Source organism: Salvelinus namaycush, chromosome 14 (assembly GCF_016432855.1).
Source record: "Salvelinus namaycush isolate Seneca chromosome 14, SaNama_1.0, whole genome shotgun sequence".
Classification (NCBI taxonomy): Eukaryota; Metazoa; Chordata; class Actinopteri; order Salmoniformes; family Salmonidae; genus Salvelinus; species Salvelinus namaycush.
In genome coordinates, this window is record NC_052320.1 from 19007871 (window position 1) to 19032309 (window position 24439).

General features: G+C 45.8%; 1 protein-coding gene across 1 annotated transcript in view; it reads right to left on the minus strand.

The window, feature by feature from the left end:
* Positions 1–5234: 5234 nt before the first annotated feature.
* The window catches only part of LOC120058646 (nucleolar protein 4-like), a 28445-nt gene continuing 9240 nt past the window's right edge, over positions 5235–24439 (minus strand). The window contains exons 4-11 of the mRNA XM_039007401.1: positions 21317–21458; positions 10463–10749; positions 10141–10326; positions 9437–9625; positions 9355–9357; positions 6792–6917; positions 5963–6170; positions 5235–5455 (exon numbers count right to left, since the gene is read on the minus strand). Of these exons, the coding sequence (XP_038863329.1) occupies positions 5235–5455; positions 5963–6170; positions 6792–6917; positions 9355–9357; positions 9437–9625; positions 10141–10326; positions 10463–10749; positions 21317–21458 (1362 nt within the window). The remainder of the gene's footprint in view (positions 5456–5962; positions 6171–6791; positions 6918–9354; positions 9358–9436; positions 9626–10140; positions 10327–10462; positions 10750–21316; positions 21459–24439) is intronic.

Consider the following 24439-nt stretch of genomic DNA (forward strand, 5'->3'; position numbering starts at 1 on the left):
CTAAAGAAATGTCTGAGCAAATATAAACAGGAAGGGTAGGTGAGAAAATATCATGGACAAAAATGTAAAGTATTTGGAAAAATCTGTACATGTAAACATCACACTTTCACTGAGTCCAAAAAAACAGAAATAAAAAATACAAAGCTTCACATTGGTATACAGTACATTACAACCCCCTGCACAGAACTACAGTCTCTGGCCAATGCAAGAGAAGTAACAAGTAAAATAATATCAAGAACAATAGAAGTTTTACAGAGCACCACCAACTGTTAAAACAGGCAAGGGTTGAACTTGAAACCACATACATTTTCTGGAACCGTGCTGTACACCACAGAAAAATTATTTAGGTTTAAAATGTTTCTTTTACAACCTTTTGTACAGCTATACATATATCTGACCACATCAGCAATCCACAAGTTACTAGGGCTTTTACGCTACATTTTTATAAAACATCTATACATTAAATTGTCCTGCCAATGCAACGAGAAATCCACTGGAATAAAATATGTCTACAAATGGTTGCGTTTCATTGGTCACAGTAACTGCAGCACACACATGAAATGTAGCTTGTAGTCTTAAGACAAATTAAGAAGAGACCCTTTTCTGGACACACAAAGAAAAGTGATGCGTTAGAAACGTGAATTTAGATCAACCCGGCATCAATAACATAATGTGTATCTGCATTGTGATATGTTGTTGTCTCACCTAGCTATCTTAAGATGAATGCACTAATTGTAAGTCGTTCTGGATAAGAGCGTCTGCTAAATGACTAAAATGTAAATTTAAGTGTAGATGGCAGTTTACTGATGGCTGTTGGAGCTTATGGCTGGCCAAAAGTAAAATAGGGGCAAGGTGAAGGAGACATGGAAGACATTTGAGTGTATCAGGACAGAGCCCTACCCACTGAGCACAGATGTCAATTCAACGTCTATTCCACATTGGTTCAATGTAATTTCATTGAAATGACATGGAAACAACATTGATTCAGCCAGTGTGTCCCCCAGCGGGTACACTCTTAGAAAAAAGGGTTCTAAAATGGTTCTTCGGCTGTCCCCATAGGAGAAACTTTTTTGATTCCAGGTAGAACTTTTTGGGGTTCCATGTAGAAACCTCTGGGGAAAAGGTTCTACATAGAACCCGGGTTCTACCCTGGAACCACAAATTATTCTTCAAAGGATTCTCGTACAGTATGTTCTAGATAGCTATACCTACACTCTTTGGAAAAAAGGTGCTATCAAGTTGATTAATCCAAATGAGTCTATTCAAATTAACTTTTTAAATGCATTCAAATGTGTACACACGCCTGAGCCCCCATGATTTTTCAAAATAACAGTTTCTAAAGCCTGACTAGTCTAGCTAAAATAAAATGTCTGAAGTCTGATGCGTGCAAAATATAATTCTCTTTTAAAACAGTCTTTTCTTGTGTTGCTAGTAAAAATTCAGATTGAAGTTATTTAGTTAAGACTGTGAGATTGGCTGATTCTTGCATGAGCCTTGCCATGTACTTTAAAACCCAATATTGTGCATTTTAATAATGATTTCCACAATAAGTTATCCATAAGATGATCAGTTTAGTGGACAAAAATCATGTACATTTAAATCAATACAGACATCCAAACTAAAAAGTTAAACACACACTCAGATCAGCTCTGATCATAGACCACCATGATCAACCCATTGTCAGGCATGAGTATCTTAAATATGTAAATTGAATATGTGAATCAAGTATGATTGTTCTGTAACAATGTCCGGTTACAAATATATACCATGTAATTTTATCCTGAGCTGTAAAGTGCTTCCAAACTTGCAATAGATTATACATTTGAAATATGATAAAGAAGTCAAATTTTGTCATGGATGGTGACCATAAATAAATTACAGATTATTTTGTGTATGTCATTTTAGACTGACCTGTTCTTGGAATGATCATCATCACAGCAATGTAGTAGATATGTGCTGCTGACATCATTTATTATTAATTACACTGAAATGTATTCCTCTCTTATATGAATTATCTGACAAATCTACAGTACATTCGGAAAGTATTCGTACTCTTTCCCTTTTTCCACATTTTGTTACGTTACAGCCTTATTCTAAAATTGATTAAATAAAACATGTTCCTCATCAGTCTACACATAATACTATATAATGACAAAGCGAAAACAGGTATTTTGACATTTTAGCACATAAAAAAATAAATAATAATATTTACATAAGTATTCAGACCCTTTGCTATGAGACTAGAAATTGAGCTCAGGTGTATCCTGTTTCCATTGATCATCCTTGAGATGTTTCTACAACTTGATTGGAGTCCACCTGTGGTAAATTCAATTGATTGAACATGATTTGGAAAGGCACACACCTGTCTGTATAAGGTCCCACAGTTGACAGTGCATGTCAGAGCAAAAACAAAGCCATGAGGTCGAAGGAATTGTCTGTAGAGCTCCGAGACAGGATTGTGTCGAGGCACAGATCTGGGGAAGGGTACCAACATTTTTTTTACAGCATTGAAGGTCCCCAAGAACACAGTGGCCTCCATCATTCTTAAATGGAAGAAGTTTGAAACCACCAAGACTCTTCCTAGAGCTGGCCGCCCAGCCAAACTGAGCAATCGGGGGAGAAAGGCCTTGGTCAGGTAGGTGACCAAGAACTCGATGGTCACTCTGACAGAGCTCCAGAGTTCCTCTGTGGAGATGGGAGAACCTTCCAGAAGGAAATCCATCTCTGCAACACTCCACCAATCAAGCCTTTATGGTAACCACTCCTCAATAAAAGGCACATGACAGCCCACTTGGAGTTTGCCAAAAGGCACCTAAAGGACTCTGACCATTGGAAACAAGATTCTCTGGTCTGATGAAACCTAGATTTAACTCTTTGGCCTGTATTCCAAGCGTCACATCTGGATGAAACCTGGCACAATCCCTCCTGTGAAGCATGGTAGTGGCAGCATCATGCTGTGGAGATGTTTTTCAGCGGCAGGGACTGGGAGACTAGTCAGGATTGAAGGAAATATAAACAGAGAAAAATACAGAGAGATTCTTGATGAAAACCCGCTCCAGAACGCTCAGGACCTCAGACTGGGGCGACGTTTCACCTTCCAACAGGACAACGACCTTCAGCACACAGCCAAGACAACACAGGAGTGGCTTCGAGACAAGTCTCTGAATGTCCTTGAGTGGCCAGAGCCCGGACTTGAACCCGATTGAACATCTCTGGAGAGACCTGAAAAAAGCTGTGCAACAACGCTCCCCATCCAACCTGACAGAGCTTGAGAGGATCTGCAGAGAAGAATGGGAGAAACTCCCCAAATATAGGTGTGCCAAGCTTGTAGCGTCATACCCAAGAAGACTTGAGGCTGTAATCGCTGCCAAAGGTGTTTCAACAAAGTACTGAGTAAAGGGTCTGAATACTTATGTAAATGTATATTTCAGTTTTTAATATGTAATAAATTAAATGTTTTTTACTTTGCCATTATGAGGTATTGAGTGTAGATTGAGGGGGAAAAACGATGTAATCAATTTTAGAATAAGGCTGTAACGCAACAAAATGTGGAAAAGTCAAGGGGTCCGAAAACTTTCCTAATGCACTGTTTAAGGTGCTGACCAGGTTGACTACTTAAAATAATATTTAGTCTTTGTTTGGAATGTTTAAGTGTACCGAGCAATTTTTTTTACTAAAGAGCTTTGAAAGGGCAACTCCACTTCACTTACACAACAAACAGAAATAATGCCAACGTTTACCAACAATAAAACGACCACTTAGGACAGAGTGCTCAAATGACTGGCCTGTCAAAGTATGTTGATAGAGGATGTTACGGCTACAGTACTCTGTTCTGCTCTCACATACAGTACACACACCATAGCAAGGAACTGTTGAGTAAACTGTGATGCCATCACACATGATCAAGATTGTCTTTTGCTTCTTTTTTAAACAGTGTGTTTTATGTCATAATTTCTGCTAATGAGAAATGCAAAGACCGGTAAGAAAAAGGAGTTGAGGTGGAGAGAATATGGTGGGATTTTGAGGGAAATCGTTTTCTATAGCAGACCAACAGCCGTTACAAGGAGCACAATGCATTCACCATACATTTCCATGAGACGAACATGTGACGTTCATGAGACAAAGTTTATGACACAACCATATGCTGTTCATATCTGACTGACTTAAACCAACACAAACTGTTAGTCTCTGAAATAATCTCAAATGACTTAACAAAGGTTATTTGACCTCAAGTCTACTATCATTGTATATCAGGTCCTCTGTCCTATTCACATCTATCTGATTGGTGCCAGTCAATGAAAGGCCTCAGTTATGAGGTTCCAGATAAAGAAGAGCATCTTTCAGAACAGACAACAATGAAGCTACAGTGCTGCCATGAGACATACTTTCTTTTTACACAGCATTCCTGATTGACAAATTACGTTACTGCTCCCAGCGGAGCCTTACAAAATATTATGGGATGTTTGTGGTAAATCTGCTATCTCTGGGGAATGTTTTACATGTTAGCTCATCATGCTGAGACTAAAAGCATGAGGAGGAGGTAGAGGTACGCTAAGAAGACCTCCCTTTGCACAAAGTCCCACAAAAAGACTGAGTATGTGGAAATTGGCTTGCATTTACTGATTATCTTCCATGTTGCACCCTGTTACACACTTTTCCCAGAAGCATTAACCTTTTGCCGGCAATCCAAAGCCTGTAGGTTTGGACACATTACAGTACTTTACCCTACAGGTTTAACATCCCCCTTTTCTATGATCACACTTTGCATACCTAAACCTTCAAACTTTAAAAACTACTGTTGAGGTTAACAGAGCAGTGGCATAATGCCAAATCTGAAGCAGCAATTCATGTTTGACAAATACCTCCTCAGTTTAGAAAGAAAATCCGTGGAAGGAGGTGACTTGGCGGTGTTTCTGGGGGTATAAATTAAGTGGGTGAGGAGTAGGTTTGTTATGGGAATGTAAAAGCTAACTGGGCACTAAGATTAGTGTGAATGTATGGATTTTATATTTCTGTAAATTGTTTGTGTTCCTGTGACCATATATCTACTATCTACATGGCCCAATTGCGCGATGTAGTTTGACTCCTAGTTTTTACTTTGACACTTTACTGAGTTAAACTCTTAAGTGTCTGTCTGTCTGAATGTGTTTGACTGAGGGTGATAGTACAGACAGACAGCCTGGGGAGACGGGTCTTGGCACGGCATAGTTCGTCCGGTCTGGCCTGGTTATGGTTCAGTTCTGCTGCAGGATCAGGTTCTCCAGCTCGTCTGCAGATCGGAGCAGGAAGGCAGCAGACTCTCGGTACCCGGCGATGAGCTGCCTCACCGCTGTGACCTCAGGGGGGCTGAGCTGAGCCGAGGCACCCCCCCCACCTCCACCCTGACCACTGTGACTGTTAGAACTGGAGGAAGAGGATGTGGGAGCCACAGACTTCATACTGAGATCAGTGGGACCTGGAGAGAGAAATGATAGTGTACTTTAAGTGTGATAACCCCATACAGTAAAGAAAGCACAAGATTACTGGGTCACAATTTATTAGATTAGTCCATCTGTAGATGCTCATACTGTCAACAAACTAGCTGTTGCTAAGCAACTGCTTCCTAAGGTTAGGGTTAGGGTAAGGTTGAGAAAAACATTAGGGTAAGGGTTAAAGTTAGAGTTAGGGCTAGGGTTAGGGTAAGGGTTAAGTTTAGGGTTAGCATAAGGGTTAAGGTTAGGCTAGTAGATAGTTCGTTAAAAAATGACTGATAGTCTGTAGATACCCTGTTGAGCATCTTCAGATGGACTATCCAAATAAAGTGTTACCGATTATTTATATACAGAAGGCCTATATAAAATGTTACATTATTGATATACAATATAGGCAATCAATAATCACACTAATATAGATAGAGGTACATACAGTACAAAAACACATTCTAACTGAATCTCAGTCTAGGACTTAGGTAGAAGCTAATTACCATTGGTCTGTGTGGTGGTGGCACCAGTGGTCGGCAGGTTGTTGCTCATTGCTCCGTAACTGCGGAAGCTGTAGTTGAGGCCCCTGTTGGTGCCGTTGGTGTATGCTGGGTCCTGGGACTGGGAGTAGGCTGAGGCAGCCAGGGAGAAGCCTGAGGGGGCAACTGAAGCTGGGTCCCTGGAGCCGTTCTTATCAGCAGTAGCAGGTTCCTCCTACAGGAGTAGCTACAATAGTTATTACACTGTACTTATTGGAAAAATCACATAGTAATAAGAACATGTAAATTTTTAGCAAGATATACAGTATTTGAATCTACTGTAGCTACAGTATGTACATACTGGTAATGATGTTACCGACAGAAGAACATGGACTTCATTTACTGTCATGGATAAACAAACACACAAATGAACACACTCCAAAATAACATTAATTAACAAATACACACATGCTGTGAACACACAAATACTGTAACGGCTGTTGGAAGGAGAGTTGACCAAGGTGCAGCGTGGTACGTGTCTATATTTATTTAATGAACACTGAAATAACAAAAATAACAAAGAGAACGACCGAAACAGTTCTGAAAGGTGCAAACACAAAACAGGAAACAACTACCCACAAAACACAGGTGGGATGAGGCTACCTAAGTATGGTTCTCAATCAGAGACAACGATAGACAGCTGCCTCTGATTGAGAACCACACTTGGCCAAACACATAGAAATATAAAACATAGAACAAAAACATAGAATGCCCACCCCAACTCACACCCTGACCAAACCAAAATAGAGACATAACAAAGGAACTAAGGTCAGGGCGTGACAAATACATGTACACTCACAGGGCCTTGATAGACATCTAGTCGCATCCTCTTGGCAGCGTTGCGTGTCTCACTTTCACAAGCAGCAGCGAGAATGTTCTCAGCCATGGCAGATGTGAGGTGTGGGGGTGTGGGCCGTGTCTGACAGCACAGACAATAGTGTTAAGGGTGTGCAGTATAATATTCATGTGTGAGTGAATTTAGTGTATATTTATGCATGTTCATGAAACTTGAAATTGTACATTGGCAGATACAAAATGATAGCTTTCTACAAATCCTGGCCATCCCAGTCTCTACAAACAATCAACCCCCTTCAAATGAAATTCCAAGTTCAAGAACACTGGGAAACTGCGGCACTCCAAAATGTTTCTAAATCAGAGAATCAAGAGCATCTTAGAGTTACAGTTGGTGCACAGTCTCTAGTAGAACTTTCGGCCAGTGAGAGGGTGTGGGAAGTATTTACAGGTTGCAGTGTTGTTACATTGAACCAGTGGTGACACGTCATTCTGTTTTGAGCACCACATTTTTAGCTACAAAAAACTAAAACAAACTGAAAATATATATACACGTATTAATGCCAAAATATATATACACATATTTATGCCAAAATAACATGCAAAACAGGCAAACCCAACCCCCCAAAAAACTATAATATATATATTTTGGGGGGTGGGTTTGCCTGCTTTGCATGTTATTTTGGCATTAATACGTGTCACATATCACTTTGCAAACAATGTAAAAAAAAAAATCTAAATCATTAAGTTAATAAAGCTGCATACAAACATGGTCTCATTTTTGCTTTCTTGAGTAAGCAGCTCCAAAATGCAGGTGTTTCAGCCTAGCTCAATGCTTTCTGTGGTGGTGGGACAGCCAGGGGAAAATACGGAGCGTAGGGGTTGGTAATGTTCTCTAGTTGCGCCGTGACTGGCTCAGTGTTCTGTCATTCTTTGGGACTCTACGTCACAGCAAAATCTAAGGGTAGAGCTCCAAAATTCAAGCCCATTGGGTGCTGCCATATAGTTACATTCGAAGTGCCCATCTAAGAAGTCTCAAGGTTATTGGCCACAGATAAAATGACGTCAAATCACGTTATATCTACAGTAGCTTTGATTGGACATACTTTCTAAATGATCTTACGATCAAGATCATACTTATGATCAACATCATACTTTCTAAATCTTAGCTAGCAGTCATCATCATGAATTAAGTCAACAATCTACTGGCAAATCCTTTTAATCCTTGTTATATGAAGAGAAATAATTAAGAGAAATTATAGATAAAACGTATCGTGCTCATCGACCATTGAACATAAACATTACACAACAAGTTGGAAATCGCAAATTCAACAATGAGTGGTTCGGAAGTAATCAGTGGCTAACTGCAAGCATTGCAAAGCAATCACTAGCCTGCTATTCAGTGGAGTGGGTGTGTGGTCCTAATTCTGGGTTTAAGGGTCTCTTTTCCAAGCTTAAAATGATAAACATTCAACATTGGCCATGCTGTCAATCCAGCATGATTTCTGCCACGCTCTGTTAACTCGGAACTGGGAAATCTGACTTCAGTGAGTTCAAGACAACTGGGAATTTGGGAAAAAACGAGCTAACCTATAACCTGTTTTAGAGAAATGTAATCATTAAATATTGTAAGAGCTTTCATTGTCTGCTTATATGCCCCCTTTTATTTATCCTACGGTTCTGACTTGGTGTACAGGGAGAACACTGTAAGAACGGCCATGTTCTGAATTCTGTAGCTGTACATTTCAAAAGTGTTGAACAAATAGTTGTATTGACTACGTCCGTCCTAGCTCGCTCATTAATGTCTTAATCGAAATTACGGATTGCCTCTTATCCGCTTGTCGTCCCCTTATGCCATAGTTTGTGTATCTCAATTGTCAGTAGGAACCACATTTGTTTAAGCAAGTCAGCCATATCAGCTATGTTTTTTTAAAAGGCAGTAAATTAGGCTGAATGAACTGTTTCACTGCCAGACAAGATAGCCAGGTGTAACAGTGGTAAGGTGTTGGGACTGCTGTTGGGACTCTGCTGTTAGGACAGCTTTATGTAGGCCCTAACAGTTTGTGGGCAGAGTTTGTCACTGTTATAGTGCAATTAATGTATTGTTTCAGTGTTGTGTAGTGGCTTTGGAGGCATGCATCCCCAATTGTTTTATTTTGTTTGCCCCACCAAGATTTACATGCTAAAATCGCCACTGCATTGAGCACATCTTCCACACTTATAGTTCCCAGTTTGAACAGTAAGGCTTTTGGAAAGAATGGACCAGCGTATCTCTGATCGTCTGTATGAGAACACACCAGGCTGGAGCATCAGCTCTATTTGTAGAATAGGCCAATGTTTCAGGATATTTTTTTTTAACAATGATTGAAGTCTGTTATGAAGCACAGCCATGACGTGCTGTCCTTTTGGGGCTTCTGAGCTAGAAGTGATGGTCTGGGCATGTTCGTGTGCTGCTGTTTTCCAATGTTCTTGAACTTGGGATTTCACTTGAAGTCATTGTCATATATGGCAACTAATAAAGTCCACTCTACAATCAACCCCCCTTCGTAAGATCAAAAGACTACCATCTACTAAATAGGGGGGGGGGGGGGGGGGGGGGGGGGGGTTAGGGACTATGGGGAGGATACTGAGGGGAACAGTGCCTACCTCAAAACCAACCTTCTTCAAACGGCGGCAGGACTTGAGGTAGGTGCGGATGCGCTTGCGGGAGCGCTCCTGGAACTCAGGGAACTGTCGGCTGCATGACTCGATGATGGCCTGGATCTTCTCCTTGGGCTGCTTGGAGATGGGCACCATGCGGTCCAGGTTCTCATCCACAAACAGACGAACAAACATCTGAGAGGGTAGAGATAGAGGGGGGAAGGGAGGAGAGAGAGGAGGATGGGGTGTATAAGGGAGGAGAGGGGGGGGTAGGTTTAGAAGGGAGACGAGATGATGGGAGGTGTAGAGGGGAGAGAGGAGGAGGGGGTGTAGAGTAGGGGGAAGCAGGAGGGGTATGTGTAAACAGACAAAAAGAGCAACAGCAGAAGTGGGGGAGTAAACATGGAGGTAGAGCATGAAAGAGGGTGCAAAGAAAAGGAGCGGGATTAAATAAAGAGGGGGGAGAGATGAGAAGATATAGTGAATGCAAAAAAACATTTAAAATGCACAATAACATGACAATGGTCTTAAGGTTGAGGAGTGCCATTTAACATTTTCCCTCTGACATTTATATTATTTTGAAAAAGTGCTAACTTAACTTCTTTGTAGATATTTGGGTTGCATGAAGACAAATTGTGTTGCATAAAGGCCAATTTCTTCAATTTCTTGAAGTATATATTTAGTTGTGACAGCTGCGATGATACTCTTACATTAAATGCTTTCAGCCTCTCTGGGTCCATTCCCTCAGCGTCAGTGATCTTGTCACTGTCATCGTGGTCGTCATGATCGTCATCATCATCATCGATGATCTGAGCATGCCCAGAGGTCAGGTCCTCAGCACTCATGCTCAGTTCTGTCTTCAACGAGTCATAGCTTCCGGAGCTGTGCTGAGGAGACTGTAAACACCCACAAAGAAACAAACACTGTTACTATTGCCACAGATAAGGACACAAAACAGCATTCAAGTTGTAATAAAACATCTGGTGTGGCTATCACCAACACGCCATATTCAAATGTATTTTCTGTTCTTACCTTGTTGCCGTAGTCTGGTTTCCCAGGGGACTTTCTCGTAGGGTCAGCTGAGTAGGGCATCCCAACAGGGCTCCCCACAGGCAGCAGTCTGTCAGTCAGATTGATGGGTTGCTGGTCCTCTGATGAGGAAGAGGAGGAGGTGGTGGTGCTAAAGTCCAGGGGAGCACTCACCCCGTTCTCAGTCACCTCCCTGTATGGAGCCACACCATCTGAAGGGACACTGCCCACAACCATTGCCTCCGGGGGGGTCAGGGATGGCAGTCCGTTGGCACTCTCAGACTCGTCATCTGAAAGAGAAAGAGGGAGAGAGAGAGAGCGAGCGAGCGTGAGAGGGAGAGAGGGCGGGGAGAGAGAGAGAGAGATAGAGAAAGAGAGAGCGAGCGAGCGAGGGGGAGAGGGCGGGGAGAGAGAGAGAGAGAGAGAGAGAGCGAGAGAGAGAGAGAGGCATGATATAATAAATTAATTAGTCTCAATAAATCCAGATATTATTATTCATAAAATTTTCCTTTTTCCGGCCCCCATTTGAAAATGTGAATTGCCAAATCCTACAAATTGAGGTTTTTGCTAACTGTCATATAAGTAAGATGACTTGGTGTGTTGTGAGGATGTGCAATGTAGTTGTTTTTGTAAGAGTAAATGTGTGTTTATTTATTTACTCAACCATTTCTATCACAATCACTCTATTTGTGTGTGTGTGTGTTGAGGGCTGGGGTGGATTTACATGCTATATGTTGTGCTCTCAGTGTTTGTATAGGAAGAGGAGGGTATTGGGGTCAACTGTCAAACTAAATAGGGTGTGCTGCCACTGTGGAGGGCTGTGTTTCTAATGGGGGAGGGAGGGATGGAGATGAGGAGAGAGGAAAGGAGGAGGAGGACATGATGGGATGGTAAGGCAGGATGTGATGGGATGGTAAGGCAGGATGTGATGGGATGGTAGGGGAGGATGTGATGGGATGGTAAGGCAGGATGTGATGGGATGGTAAGGCAGGATGTGATGGGATGGTAGGGGAGGATGTGATGGGATGGTAGGGCAGGATGTGATGGGATGGTAGGGCAGGATGTGATGGGATGGTAGGGGAGGATGTGATGGGATGGTAGGGGAGGATGTGATGGGATGGTAGGGGAGGATGTGATGGGATGGTAGGGAAGGATGTGATGGGATGGTAAGGCAGGATGTGATGGGATGGTAAGGCAGGATGTGATGGGATGGTAGGGGAGGATGTGATAGGATGGTAAGGCAGGATGTGATGGGATGGTAGGGGAGGATGTGATGGGATGGTAGGGCAGGATGTGATGGGATGGTAGGGCAGGATGTGATAGGATGGTAAGGCAGGATGTGATGGGATGGTAGGGGAGGATGTGATGGGATGGTAAGGCAGGATGTGATTGGATGGTAAGGCACGATGTGATGGGATGGTAAGGCAGGATGTGATGGGATGGTAAGGCAGGATGTGATGGGATGGTAGGGGAGGATGTGATGGGATGGTAGGGGAGGATGTGATGGGATGGTAAGGCAGGATGTGATGGGATGGTAAGGCAGGATGTGATGGGATGGTAGGGGAGGATGTGATTGGATGGTAGGGGAGGATGTGATAGGATGGTAAGGCAGGATGTGATGGGATGGTAGGGGAGGATGTGATGGGATGGTAAGGCAGGATGTGATGGGATGGTAAGGCAGGATGTGATTGGATGGTAAGGCACGATGTGATGGGATGGTAAGGCAGGATGTGATGGGATGGTAAGGCAGGATGTGATGGGATGGTAGGGGAGGATGTGATGGGATGGTAGGGGAGGATGTGATTGGATGGTAGGGGAGGATGTGATAGGATGGTAGGGGAGGATGTGATAGGATGGTAAGGCAGGATGTGATGGGATGGTAAGGCAGGATGTGATGGGATGGTAAGGCAGGATGTGATGGGATGGTAAGGCAGGATGTGATGGGATGGTAGGGGAGGATGTGATAGGATGGTAAGGCAGGATGTGATGGGATGGTAGGGCAGGATGTGATGGGATGGTAAGGCAGGATGTGATGGGATGGTAAGGCAGGATGTGATGGGATGGTAAGGCAGGATGTGATGGGATGGTAAGGGAGGATGTGATGGGATGGTAAGGCAGGATGTGATGGGATGGTAGGGGAGGATGTGATGGGATGGTAGGGGAGGATGTGATAGGATGGTAAGGCAGGATGTGATGGGATGGTAGGGCAGGATGTGATAGGATGGTAGGGGAGGATGTGATAGGATGGTAAGGCAGGATGTGATGGGATGGTAAGGCAGGATGTGATGGGATGGTAAGGCAGGATGTGATGGGATGGTAAGGCAGGATGTGATGGGATGGTAGGGGAGGATGTGATAGGATGGTAAGGCAGGATGTGATGGGATGGTAGGGGAGGATGTGATGGGATGGTAAGGGAGGATGTGATGGGATGGTACGGGAGGATGTGATGGGATGGTAAGGCAGGATGTGATGGGATGGTAAGGCAGGATGTGATGGGATGGTAAGGCAGGATGTGATGGGATGGTAAGGCAGGATGTGATGGGATGGTAAGGGAGGATGTGATGGGATGGTAAGGCAGGATGTGATGGGATGGTAAGGGAGGATGTGATGGGATGGTAAGGGAGGATGTGATGGGATGGTAAGGCAGGATGTGATGGGATGGTAAGGCAGGATGTGATGGGATGGTAAGGCAGGATGTGATGGGATGGTAAGGCAGGATGTGATGGGATGGTAAGGCAGGATGTGATGGGATGGTAAGGCAGGATGTGATGGGATGGTAAGGCAGGATGTGATGGGATGGTAGGGGAGGATGTGATTGGATGGTAGGGGAGGATGTGATGGGATGGTAGGGGAGGATGTGATGGGATGGTAGGGGAGGATGTGATGGGATGGTAGGGGAGGATGTGATGGGATGGTAGGGGAGGATGTGATGGGATGGTAAGGCAGGATGTGATAGGATGGTAGGGGAGGATGTGATGGGATGGTAAGGCAGGATGTGATAGGATGGTAGGGCAGGATGTGATGGGATGGTAAGGCAGGATGTGATGGGATGGTAAGGCAGGATGTGATAGGATGGTAGGGGAGGATGTGATAGGATGGCAAGGCAGGATGTGATGGGATGGTAAGGCAGGATGTGATGGGATGGTAAGGCAGGATGTGATGGGATGGTAAGGCAGGATGTGATGGGATGGTAGGGGAGGATGTGATGGGATGGTAGGGGAGGATGTGATGGGATGGTAAGGCAGGATGTGATGGGATGGTAAGGCAGGATGTGATGGGATGGTAGGGGAGGATGTGATTGGATGGTAGGGGAGGATGTGATAGGATGGTAAGGCAGGATGTGATGGGATGGTAGGGGAGGATGTGATGGGATGGTAAGGCAGGATGTGATGGGATGGTAAGGCAGGATGTGATGGGATGGTAAGGCAGGATGTGATGGGATGGTAGGGGAGGATGTGATAGGATGGTAAGGCAGGATGTGATGGGATGGTAGGGCAGGATGTGATGGGATGGTAAGGCAGGATGTGATGGGATGGTAAGGCAGGATGTGATGGGATGGTAAGGCAGGATGTGATGGGATGGTAAGGGAGGATGTGATGGGATGGTAAGGCAGGATGTGATGGGATGGTAGGGGAGGATGTGATGGGATGGTAAGGCAGGATGTGATGGGATGGTAGGGGAGGATGTGATAGGATGGTAAGGCAGGATGTGATGGGATGGTAAGGCAGGATGTGATGGGATGGTAAGGCAGGATGTGATGGGATGGTAAGGCAGGATGTGATGGGATGGTAGGGGAGGATGTGATAGGATGGTAAGGCAGGATGTGATGGGATGGTAGGGGAGGATGTGATGGGATGGTAAGGGAGGATGTGATGGGATGGTACGGGAGGATGTGATGGGATGGTAAGGCAGGATGTGATGGGATGGTAAGGCAGGATGTGATGGGATGGTAAGGCAGGATGTGATGGGATGGTAAGGCAGGATGTGATGGGATGGTAAGGCAGGATGTGATGGGATGGTAAGGCAGGATGTGATGGGATGGTAAGGGAGGATGTGATGGGATGGTAAGGCAGGATGTGATGGGATGGTAAGGGAGGATGTGATGGGATGGTAAGGCAGGATGTGATGGGATGGTAAGGCAGGATGTGATGGGATGGTAGGGCAGGATGTGATGGGATGGTAAGGCAGGATGTGATGGGATGGTAAGGCAGGATGTGATGGGATGGTAGGGGAGGATGTGATGGGATGGTAAGGCAGGATGTGATGGGATGGTAGGGGAGGGGAGGATGTGATTGGATGGTAGGGGAGGATGTGATGGGATGGTAGGGGAGGATGTGATGGGATGGTAGGGGAGGATGTGATGGGATGGTAAGGCAGGATGTGATGGGATGGTAAGGCAGGATGTGATGGGATGGTAAGGCAGGATGTGATGGGATGGTAAGGCAGGATGTGATGGGATGGTAGGGGAGGATGTGATAGGATGGTAAGGCAGGATGTGATGGGATGGTAGGGCAGGATGTGATGGGATGGTAAGGCAGGATGTGATAGGATGGTAGGGGAGGATGTGATAGGATGGTAGGGCAGGATGTGATAGAATGGTAGGGGAGGATGTGATGGGATGGTAGGGGAGGATGTGATAGGATGGTAGGGGAGGATGTGATGGGATGGTAAGGCAGGATGGGATGGGATGGTAAGGCAGGATGTGATAGGATGGTAGGGGAGGATGTGATAGGATGGTAGGGGAGGATGTGATGGGATGGTAGGGGAGGATGTGATGGGATGGTAAGGCAGGATGTGATGGGATGGTAGGGCAGGATGTGATGGGATGGTAAGGCAGGATGTGATAGGATGGTAGGGGAGGATGTGATAGGATGGTAGGGGAGGATGTGATGGGATGGTAAGGCAGGATGTGATAGGATGGTAGGGGAGGATGTGATAGGATGGTAGGGGAGGATGTGATGGGATGGTAGGGGAGGATGTGATAGGATGGTAGGGGAGGATGTGATGGGATGGTAAGGCAGGATGTGATGGGATGGTAGGGCAGGATGTGATGGGATGGTAGGGGAGGATGTGATGGGATGGTAAGGCAGGATGTGATGGGATGGTAGGGGAGGATGTGATAGGATGGTAGGGGAGGATGTGATGGGATGGTAAGGCAGGATGTGATGGGATGGTAGGGCAGGATGTGATGGGATGGTAGGGGAGGATGTGATGGGATGGTAGGGGAGGATGTGATAGGATGGTAGGGGAGGATGTGATAGGATGGTAGGGGAGGATGTGATAGGATGGTAGGGGAGGATGTGATGGGATGGTAAGGCAGGATGTGATGGGATGGTAGGGGAGGATGTGATGGGATGGTAGGGGAGGATGTGATAGGATGGTAGGGGAGGATGTGATGGGATGGTAAGGCAGGATGTGATGGGATGGTAGGGCAGGATGTGATGGGATGGTAGGGGAGGATGTGATGGGATGGTAAGGCAGGATGTGATAGGATGGTAGGGGAGGATGTGATAGGATGGTAGGGGAGGATGTGATGGGATGGTAAGGCAGGATGTGATAGGATGGTAGGGCAGGATGTGATGGGATGGTAAGGCAGGATGTGATAGGATGGTAGGGGAGGATGTGATAGGATGGTAGGGGAGGATGTGATAGGATGGTAGGGGAGGATGTGATGGGATGGTAAGGCAGGATGTGATGGGATGGTAGGGGAGGATGTGATAGGATGGTAGGGGAGGATGTGATAGAATGGTAGGGGAGGATGTGATAGGATGGTAGGGCAGGATGTGATGGGATGGTAAGGCAGGATGTGATGGGATGGTAAGGCAGGATGTGATGGGATGGTAAGGCAGGATGTGATGGGATGGTAGGGGAGGATGTGATAGGATGGTAGGCAGGATGTGATGGGATGGTAGGAGAGGATGTGGGATGGTAAGGCAGGATGTGATGGGATGGTAGGGGAGGATGTGATAGGATGGTAAGGCAGGATGTGATTGGATGGTAAGGCAGGATGTGATGGGATGGTAAGGCAGGATGTGATGGGATGGTAGGGCAGGATGTGATAGGATGGTAGGGCAGGATGTGATGGGATGGTAAGGCAGGATGTGATGGAATGGTAAGGCAGGATGTGATGGGATGGTAGGGCAGGATGTGATGGGATGGTAGGGGAGGATGTGATGGGATGGTAAGGCAGGATGTGATGGGATGGTAGGGGAGGATGTGATAGGATGGTAGGGGAGGATGTGATGGGATGGTAAGGCAGGATGTGATGGGATGGTAGGGCAGGATGTGATGGGATGGTAGGGGAGGATGTGATGGGATGGTAGGGGAGGATGTGATAGGATGGTAGGGGAGGATGTGATAGGATGGTAGGGGAGGATGTGATAGGATGGTAGGGGAGGATGTGATGGGATGGTAAGGCAGGATGTGATGGGATGGTAGGGGAGGATGTGATGGGATGGTAGGGGAGGATGTGATAGGATGGTAGGGGAGGATGTGATGGGATGGTAAGGCAGGATGTGATGGGATGGTAGGGCAGGATGTGATGGGATGGTAGGGGAGGATGTGATGGGATGGTAAGGCAGGATGTGATAGGATGGTAGGGGAGGATGTGATAGGATGGTAGGGGAGGATGTGATGGGATGGTAAGGCAGGATGTGATAGGATGGTAGGGCAGGATGTGATGGGATGGTAAGGCAGGATGTGATAGGATGGTAGGGGAGGATGTGATAGGATGGTAGGGGAGGATGTGATAGGATGGTAGGGGAGGATGTGATGGGATGGTAAGGCAGGATGTGATGGGATGGTAGGGGAGGATGTGATAGGATGGTAGGGGAGGATGTGATAGAATGGTAGGGGAGGATGTGATAGGATGGTAGGGCAGGATGTGATGGGATGGTAAGGCAGGATGTGATGGGATGGTAAGGCAGGATGTGATGGGATGGTAGGGGAGGATGTGATAGGATGGTAGGCAGGATGTGATGGGATGGTAGGAGAGGATGTGGGATGGTAAGGCAGGATGTGATGGGATGGTAGGGGAGGATGTGATAGGATGGTAAGGCAGGATGTGATTGGATGGTAAGGCAGGATGTGATGGGATGGTAAGGCAGGATGTGATGGGATGGTAGGGCAGGATGTGATAGGATGGTAGGGCAGGATGTGATGGGATGGTAAGGCAGGATGTGATGGAATGGTAAGGCAGGATGTGATGGGATGGTAGGGGAGGATGTGATGGGATGGTAGGGCAGGATGTGATGGGATGGTAGGGGAGGATGTGATAGGATGGTAGGGCAGGATGTGATGGGATGGTAAGGCAGGATGTGATGGAATGGTAAGGCAGGATGTGATGGGATGGTAGGGGAGGATGTGATGGGATGGTAGAGCAGGATGTGATGGGATGGTAGGGGAGGATGTGATAGGATGGTAGGGGAGGATGTGATAGGATGGTAAGGCAGGATGTGATGGGATGGTAGGGGAGGATGTGATAGGATGGTAAGGCAGGATGTGATTGGATGGTAAGGCAGGATGTGATGGGATGGTAAGGCAGGATGTGATAGGATGGTAAGGCAGGATGTGATGGGATGGTAAGGCAGGATGTGATGGGATGGTAGGGCAGGATGTGATGGGATGGTAGGGCAGGATGTGATGGGATGGTAGGGGAGGATGTGATAGGATGGTAGGGGAGGATGTGATAGGATGGTAAGGCAGGATGTGATGGGATGGTAGGGGAGGATGTGATAGGATGGTAGGGGAGGATGTGATGGGATGGTAGGGGAGGATGTGATGGGATGGTAAGGCAGGATGTGATGGGATGGTAGGGGAGGATGTGATAGGATGGTAGGGGAGGATGTGATGGGATGGTAGGGGAGGATGTGATGGGATGGTAGGGGAGGATGTGATGGGATGGTAGGGGAGGATGTGATGGGATGGTAGGGGAGGATGTACTGGGGGAGAAGCTAAGGGGGAAACAGACCCTCACAGGGTGGCATGCAAAGTACAAGTGACCAGTAATAATCTGTCAAAATAACACTAATGTGGGGTTATGCTGTTAAACCACGAAGACGACTCATTTCTACCATCACCTTTTCCTTGAGGCAGGGGAGCCATCAAAGTCTCCCTTTCCCCCATCCAAATCTAAAAGGCCCCTCTCACAGGCATTTCCATTGTTGTGCTGAGCCTGTGAGGGCTGATATGGCTTTTTTCTATTGTGTTGACTAGCTAGAATCCAGCCAGTGCAAAATCTGTGACTTTTACTTTGAATATACTATTCAATACAAACTGGTAACCAGAGTGTCTGGTTGTCTAGAGTTTTTAATATCTGTAGTTTCTTAGTGGATGTCCACTTTCCCATCATGAGTTAGTCATGGATGGAGGTGGGGGTGGCTGGAGAACCCACAGACATTAGGGATGATTGAGGTTGGGGTGGGGTAGTGAAACACAACACATAATGATGGATTTGGTTGGATTAGTACATTAATAGAAGCACAAAGTGCTCCCTATCCTATACTACTAGTACATGGTTCTCCCACACCTGCTTAACGTACAGTCGTGGCCAAAAGTTTTGAGAATGACACAAATATTAATTTTCACAAAGTTTGCTGCTTCAGTATCTTTAGATATTTTTGTCAGATGTTACTATGGAATACTGAAGTATAATTACAAGCATTTCATAAGTGTCAAAGGCTTTTATTGACAATTACATGAAGTTGATGCAAAGAGTCAATATTTGCAGTGTTGACTCTTCTTTTTCAAGACCTCTGCAATCCGCCCTGGCATGCTGTCAATTAACTTCTGAGCCACAACCTGACTGATGGCAGCCCATTCTTGCATAATCAATGCTTGGAGTTTGTCAGAATTTGTGGGTTTTTGTTTGTCCACCCACCTCTTGAGGATTGACCACAAGTTCTCAATGGGATTAAGGTCTGGGGAGTAGCCTGACCATGGACCCAAAATATCGATGTTTTGTTCCCCGAGCCACGTAGTTATCACTTTTGCCTTATGGCAAGGTGCTCCATCATGCTGGAAAAGGCATTGTTCGTCACCAAACTGGAGGATGTGTTGGCACCATTCTTTATTCATTGTTGTGTTCTTAGGCAAAATTGTGAGTGAGCCCACTCCCTTGGCTGAGAAGCAACCCCACACATGAATGGTCTCAGGATGCTTTACTGTTTACATGACACAGGACTGATGGTAGCGCTCACCTTGCCTTCTCCGGACAAGCTTTTTTCCGAATGCCCCAAACAATCGGAAAGGGGATTCATCAGAGAAAATGACTTTACCCCAGTCCTCAGCAGTCCAATCCCTGTACCTTTTGCAGAATATCAGTCTGTCCCTGATGTTTTTCCAAGAGAGAAGTGGCTTCTTTGCTGCCCTTCTTGACACCAGACCATCCTCCAAAAGTCTTCGCCTCACTGTGCGTGCAGATGCACTCACACATGCCTGCTGCCATTCCTGAGCAAGCTCTGTACTGGTGGTGCCCCGATCCCGCAGCTGAATCAACTTTTGGAGACGGTCCTGGCACTTGCTGGACTTTCTTGGACTTCCTGAAGCCTTCTTCAAAACAATTGAACCGCTCTCCTTGAAGTTCTTGATGATCCGATAAATGGTTGATTTAGGTGCAATCTTACTGGCAGCAATATCCTTGCCTGTGAAGCCCTTTTTGTGCAAAGCAATGATGACGGCACGTGTTTCCTTGCAGGTAACCATGGCTGACAGAGGAAGAACAATGATTCCAAGCACCACCTTCCTTTTGAAGCCTCCAGTTTGTTATTCGAACTCAATCAGCATGACAGAGTGATCTCCGCCTTGTCCTCGTCAACACTCACACCTGTGTTAACGAGAGAATCACTGACATGATGTCAGCTGGTCCTTTTGTGGCAGGGCTGAAATGCAGTGGAAATGTTTTTGGGGGATTCAGTTAATTTGCATGGCAAAGAGGGACTTTGCAATTAATTGCAATTCATCTGATCACTCTTCATAACATTCTGGAGTACAGTGATCCCTCGCCACTTCGCGGTTCACTTATCGCGGATTCGCTATTTCGCGGATTTTCATAATGCATTTTTTTTTTTTTTTTGGTGCATTGTGCTCTGCATTCTGATTCGCTAAAAACTCACTCCCGCTTCTTGTATCAAAACATGCTACGAATTGTGCTATCATTTTGTCGTCTCGTGCAGTTATGTGTACGTACATAAAACAGCTTGGCAAATTTACATTAAGTTGGCCAAATTATCTTGTAATTTCGAACTTAGCAACCATGGTGCGAATGGCCACTGAACTTAAGCGAGTAGCTGAGGAATGGGACCCTTTGATGAGCCGTTCATTACAGTTCTCCAACGTAATCGATGGTGGCATGTCGGTGTACAAGGATCTTTTTGCAAAGAAGAAAAAAGAGCGACAACAGCTGCCTATCACTATGTTCTTCTCCCGAACAAACACACCTGCACCGCGGGCTTCAGAAGAAGAGAACACTGCAGAGCGCAGTCAGGATGCAGCGGCCCAGTCTGAAGAGCAGTGAAACGGCCTACACGTGAGTCACTGTATTTGTATACATGTAATAGTTGCTAATTGTAAAAAAAAAAAAAGTTTTCTATTTCGCGGATTTCACTTATCGCGGGTCATTTTCGGAACGTAACCCCCGCGATAAACGAGGGATTACTGTATATGCAAATTGCCATCATACAAACTGAGGCAGCAGACTTTGTGAAAATTTATATTTGTGTCATTCTCAAAACTTTTGGCCACGACTGTACATCCCAAATCCCACTCAACCAATGGAAACAGGGACATACTGTAAACAAACAAACATACAGTACGCAAAAACACACACACTCTCACACACAAACACACGAAAAGGCTTACCGTCTTCCTCTTTCAATGCGGCTTGTGGGCTGTGTACCATCCCTCCATTGGGGGGACTGAGCTCAGGGACAGGGGGACGCTCAGCAGAGACCCACGTGGGCTCAGCCATATCCATGTCCTCACTGCTCACCGAACTTTCATCCTGAGAAGAGAGAGAGATAGAGAGAGATAGAGAAAGAGGAGAGAAAGATTGAGACATTTCTCAAATTACGATTTCGTCCCTGAGGACGATTGAATAGGCTGCTGAAGATTTGATTGTATTTAATTTATTACGATCCGCATTAGCCGACGCCAATGGTGACAGCTAGTGTTACTGGGGTCCGACACATAACGAACAAGACATTACAGACTAAAGACTATACAATTGATATACATTTAAAAACATTAACATGTAGTGTGTGTGTGAGGGTATCGTTCAGTTACACATACATGTCGCGAGGTGTCGCTTTATTCGTTTTTTTAAACCAGATTTGCTGTTCACTTGCGCTATATAAGATGGAAGGGAGTTCCATACACTCATGGCTCTGTATAATACTGTATGTTTCCTTGAATTTGTTCTCAACACCTCTGGTGGCATGTCTGATTACAATAAAGAGCAAAAGTGGCTCTGTTCTGGGCCAGCTACATCTTAACTAGGTCTTTCTTTGCAGCATTTGACTATATGACTGGACAATAATCAAGATAAGATAAAACTACAGCCTGCAAGACTTGCTTTGTGGAGTGTGGTGTCCAAAAATCAGAGCGTCTCTTTATTACGGACAGACCTCTCCCCATTTTTACAACCATTGGATCTATGTTTTGACCATGACAGTTTACAATCTAAGGTAACACCAGGTGATTTAGTCTCTTCAACTTGTTCAACAGCCACACCATGCACTACCATATCCAGCTGAGGTCTAGAACTTAGGGAATGATTTGTACCAAATACAAAGCTCTTAGTTTTAGAGATGTTTAGGACCAATTTATTACTGGCCAACCATTCCAAAACAGACTGCAACTCTTTAAGGGTTTCAGTGACTTCATTAGCTATGGTTGCTGATGCGGATATGGCTGAATCATCAGCATACATGCACACACATGCTTTGTTTAATGCCAGTGGCAGGTCATTGGTAAAATAGAAAAGAGTAGAGGGTCTAGAGAGCTGCCCTGCAGTACACACACTTTACATGTTTGAGAAGCTTACATAAAAAAAGCTATTTACTCAACAACAGATTATGGTCAATATTATCAAAGGCTGCACTGAAATCTCACAGTACAGCTCCCACAATCTTCTTATTGTCAATTTCTTGTGTCAGTGCAGTACATGTTGAGTGCCCTTTGTTTACAGAGAAATGAGCAAAAAGCTCACCTCTAACTTTGTACAGTGCTAATGCAATTAGTAAAATCAGTCACACTACGAAATGCTACCAAATAAATCACAATTAATTTATAATACTGTGAATATATAGTTTCACAGACATATTGTTGCATTTTTTATGGTTTGAGCGAAATCGTTAAGAATAATATAAAACCAGTCTGCACACCACCAAGGTGAATTGGTTTAGTCTTGACTTGATTGACAGTGTTGAGGGATGGGTAATGTATTGATGCTCCAGTGCCAAATCAACACAAATGTGTTTCTATTTGTCATTGTTACTTCTTTTTGATATTTCTGAGTCTTATTTTTGTATATATTTTTATATTTATATAGTTTTAAATATTATGATTATTGATTTGTGTTGTTCCAAATGTCTGAATAAAAATTATAGTTAGTGCAGAATGGTGCTGTAACGTTCGTCTTGTGGTGATTGAACGGACCAAGGCGCAGCGGGTGATGAATACATACTGAATTTATTTACAACAAGACGAAAACACTAACGAACACTAGAACAAACTACAAAACAATAAACGAAGTCAACAGACTTGAAACAAATGAACTTACATATAGACGAAGAACGCACGAACAGGAACAGACTACCTAAAACGAACGAACAAACGAAACAGTCCCATGTGGTATACACTGACACAGGAACAATCACCCACAAACAAACAGTGAGAACAACCTACCTTAATATGGCTCTCAATCAGAGGAAACGACACACACCTGCCTCTAATTGAGAACCATACCAGGCAAACCATTAACCCAACATAGAAAACACATAACATAGACTACCCACCCCAACTCACGCCCTGACCAATTAAACACATACAAAACAACAGAAAACAGGTCAGGAACGTGACAGAACCCCCCCCTCAAGGTGCGAACTCCGGGCGCACCCCTAAAACTCAAGGGGAGGGTCTGGGTGGGCATCTGTCCGCGGTGGCGGCTCCGGCGGTGGACGAGGACACCACTCCACTACTGTCTTTGTCCCCCTCCTTAGCGTCCTTTGAGTGGCGACCCTCGCCCCCGACCATGGTCCAGGAACCTTCACCAACGCCCCTCTAAAATAGAGGAGACAACTCAGGACAGAGAGGTAGCTCAGGACAAAGAGGTAGCGCAGGACAAAGAGGTAGCTCAGGACAGAGAGGTAGCTCAGGACAGAGGGACAACTCAGGACGAATGGCAGCTCCGGACTGAATGGCAGCTCCGGACTGAAGGGCAGCTCCGGACTGAAGGGCAGCTCATGACTGGAGGGCAGCTCATGACTGGAGGGCAGCTCATGACTGGAGGGCAGCTCATGACTGGAGGGCAGCTCATGACTGGAGGGCAGCTCTGGCAGCTCCTGACTGGCTGGCGGCTCTGGCAGCTCCTGACTGGCTGGCGGCTCTGGCAGCTCCTGACTGGCTGGCGGCTCTGGCAGCTCCTGACTGGCTGGCGGCTCTGGCAGCTCCTGACTGGCTGGCGTCTCTGGCAGCTCCTGACTGGCTGGCGTCTCTGGCAGCTCCTGACTGGCTGGCGTCTCTGGCAGCTCCTGACTGGCTGGCGGCTCTGGCAGCTCCTGACTGGCTGGCGGCTCTGGCAGCTCCTGACTGGCTGGCGGCTCTGGCAGCTCCTGACTGACGGACGGCTCTAGCGGCTCCTGACTGACGGACGGCTCTAATGGCTCGGGACAGACGGGCAGCTCTAATGGCGCTGGGCAGACAGATGGCTCAGATGGCACTAGGCAGACGGATGGCTCAGACGGCGCTGGGCAGACGGATGGC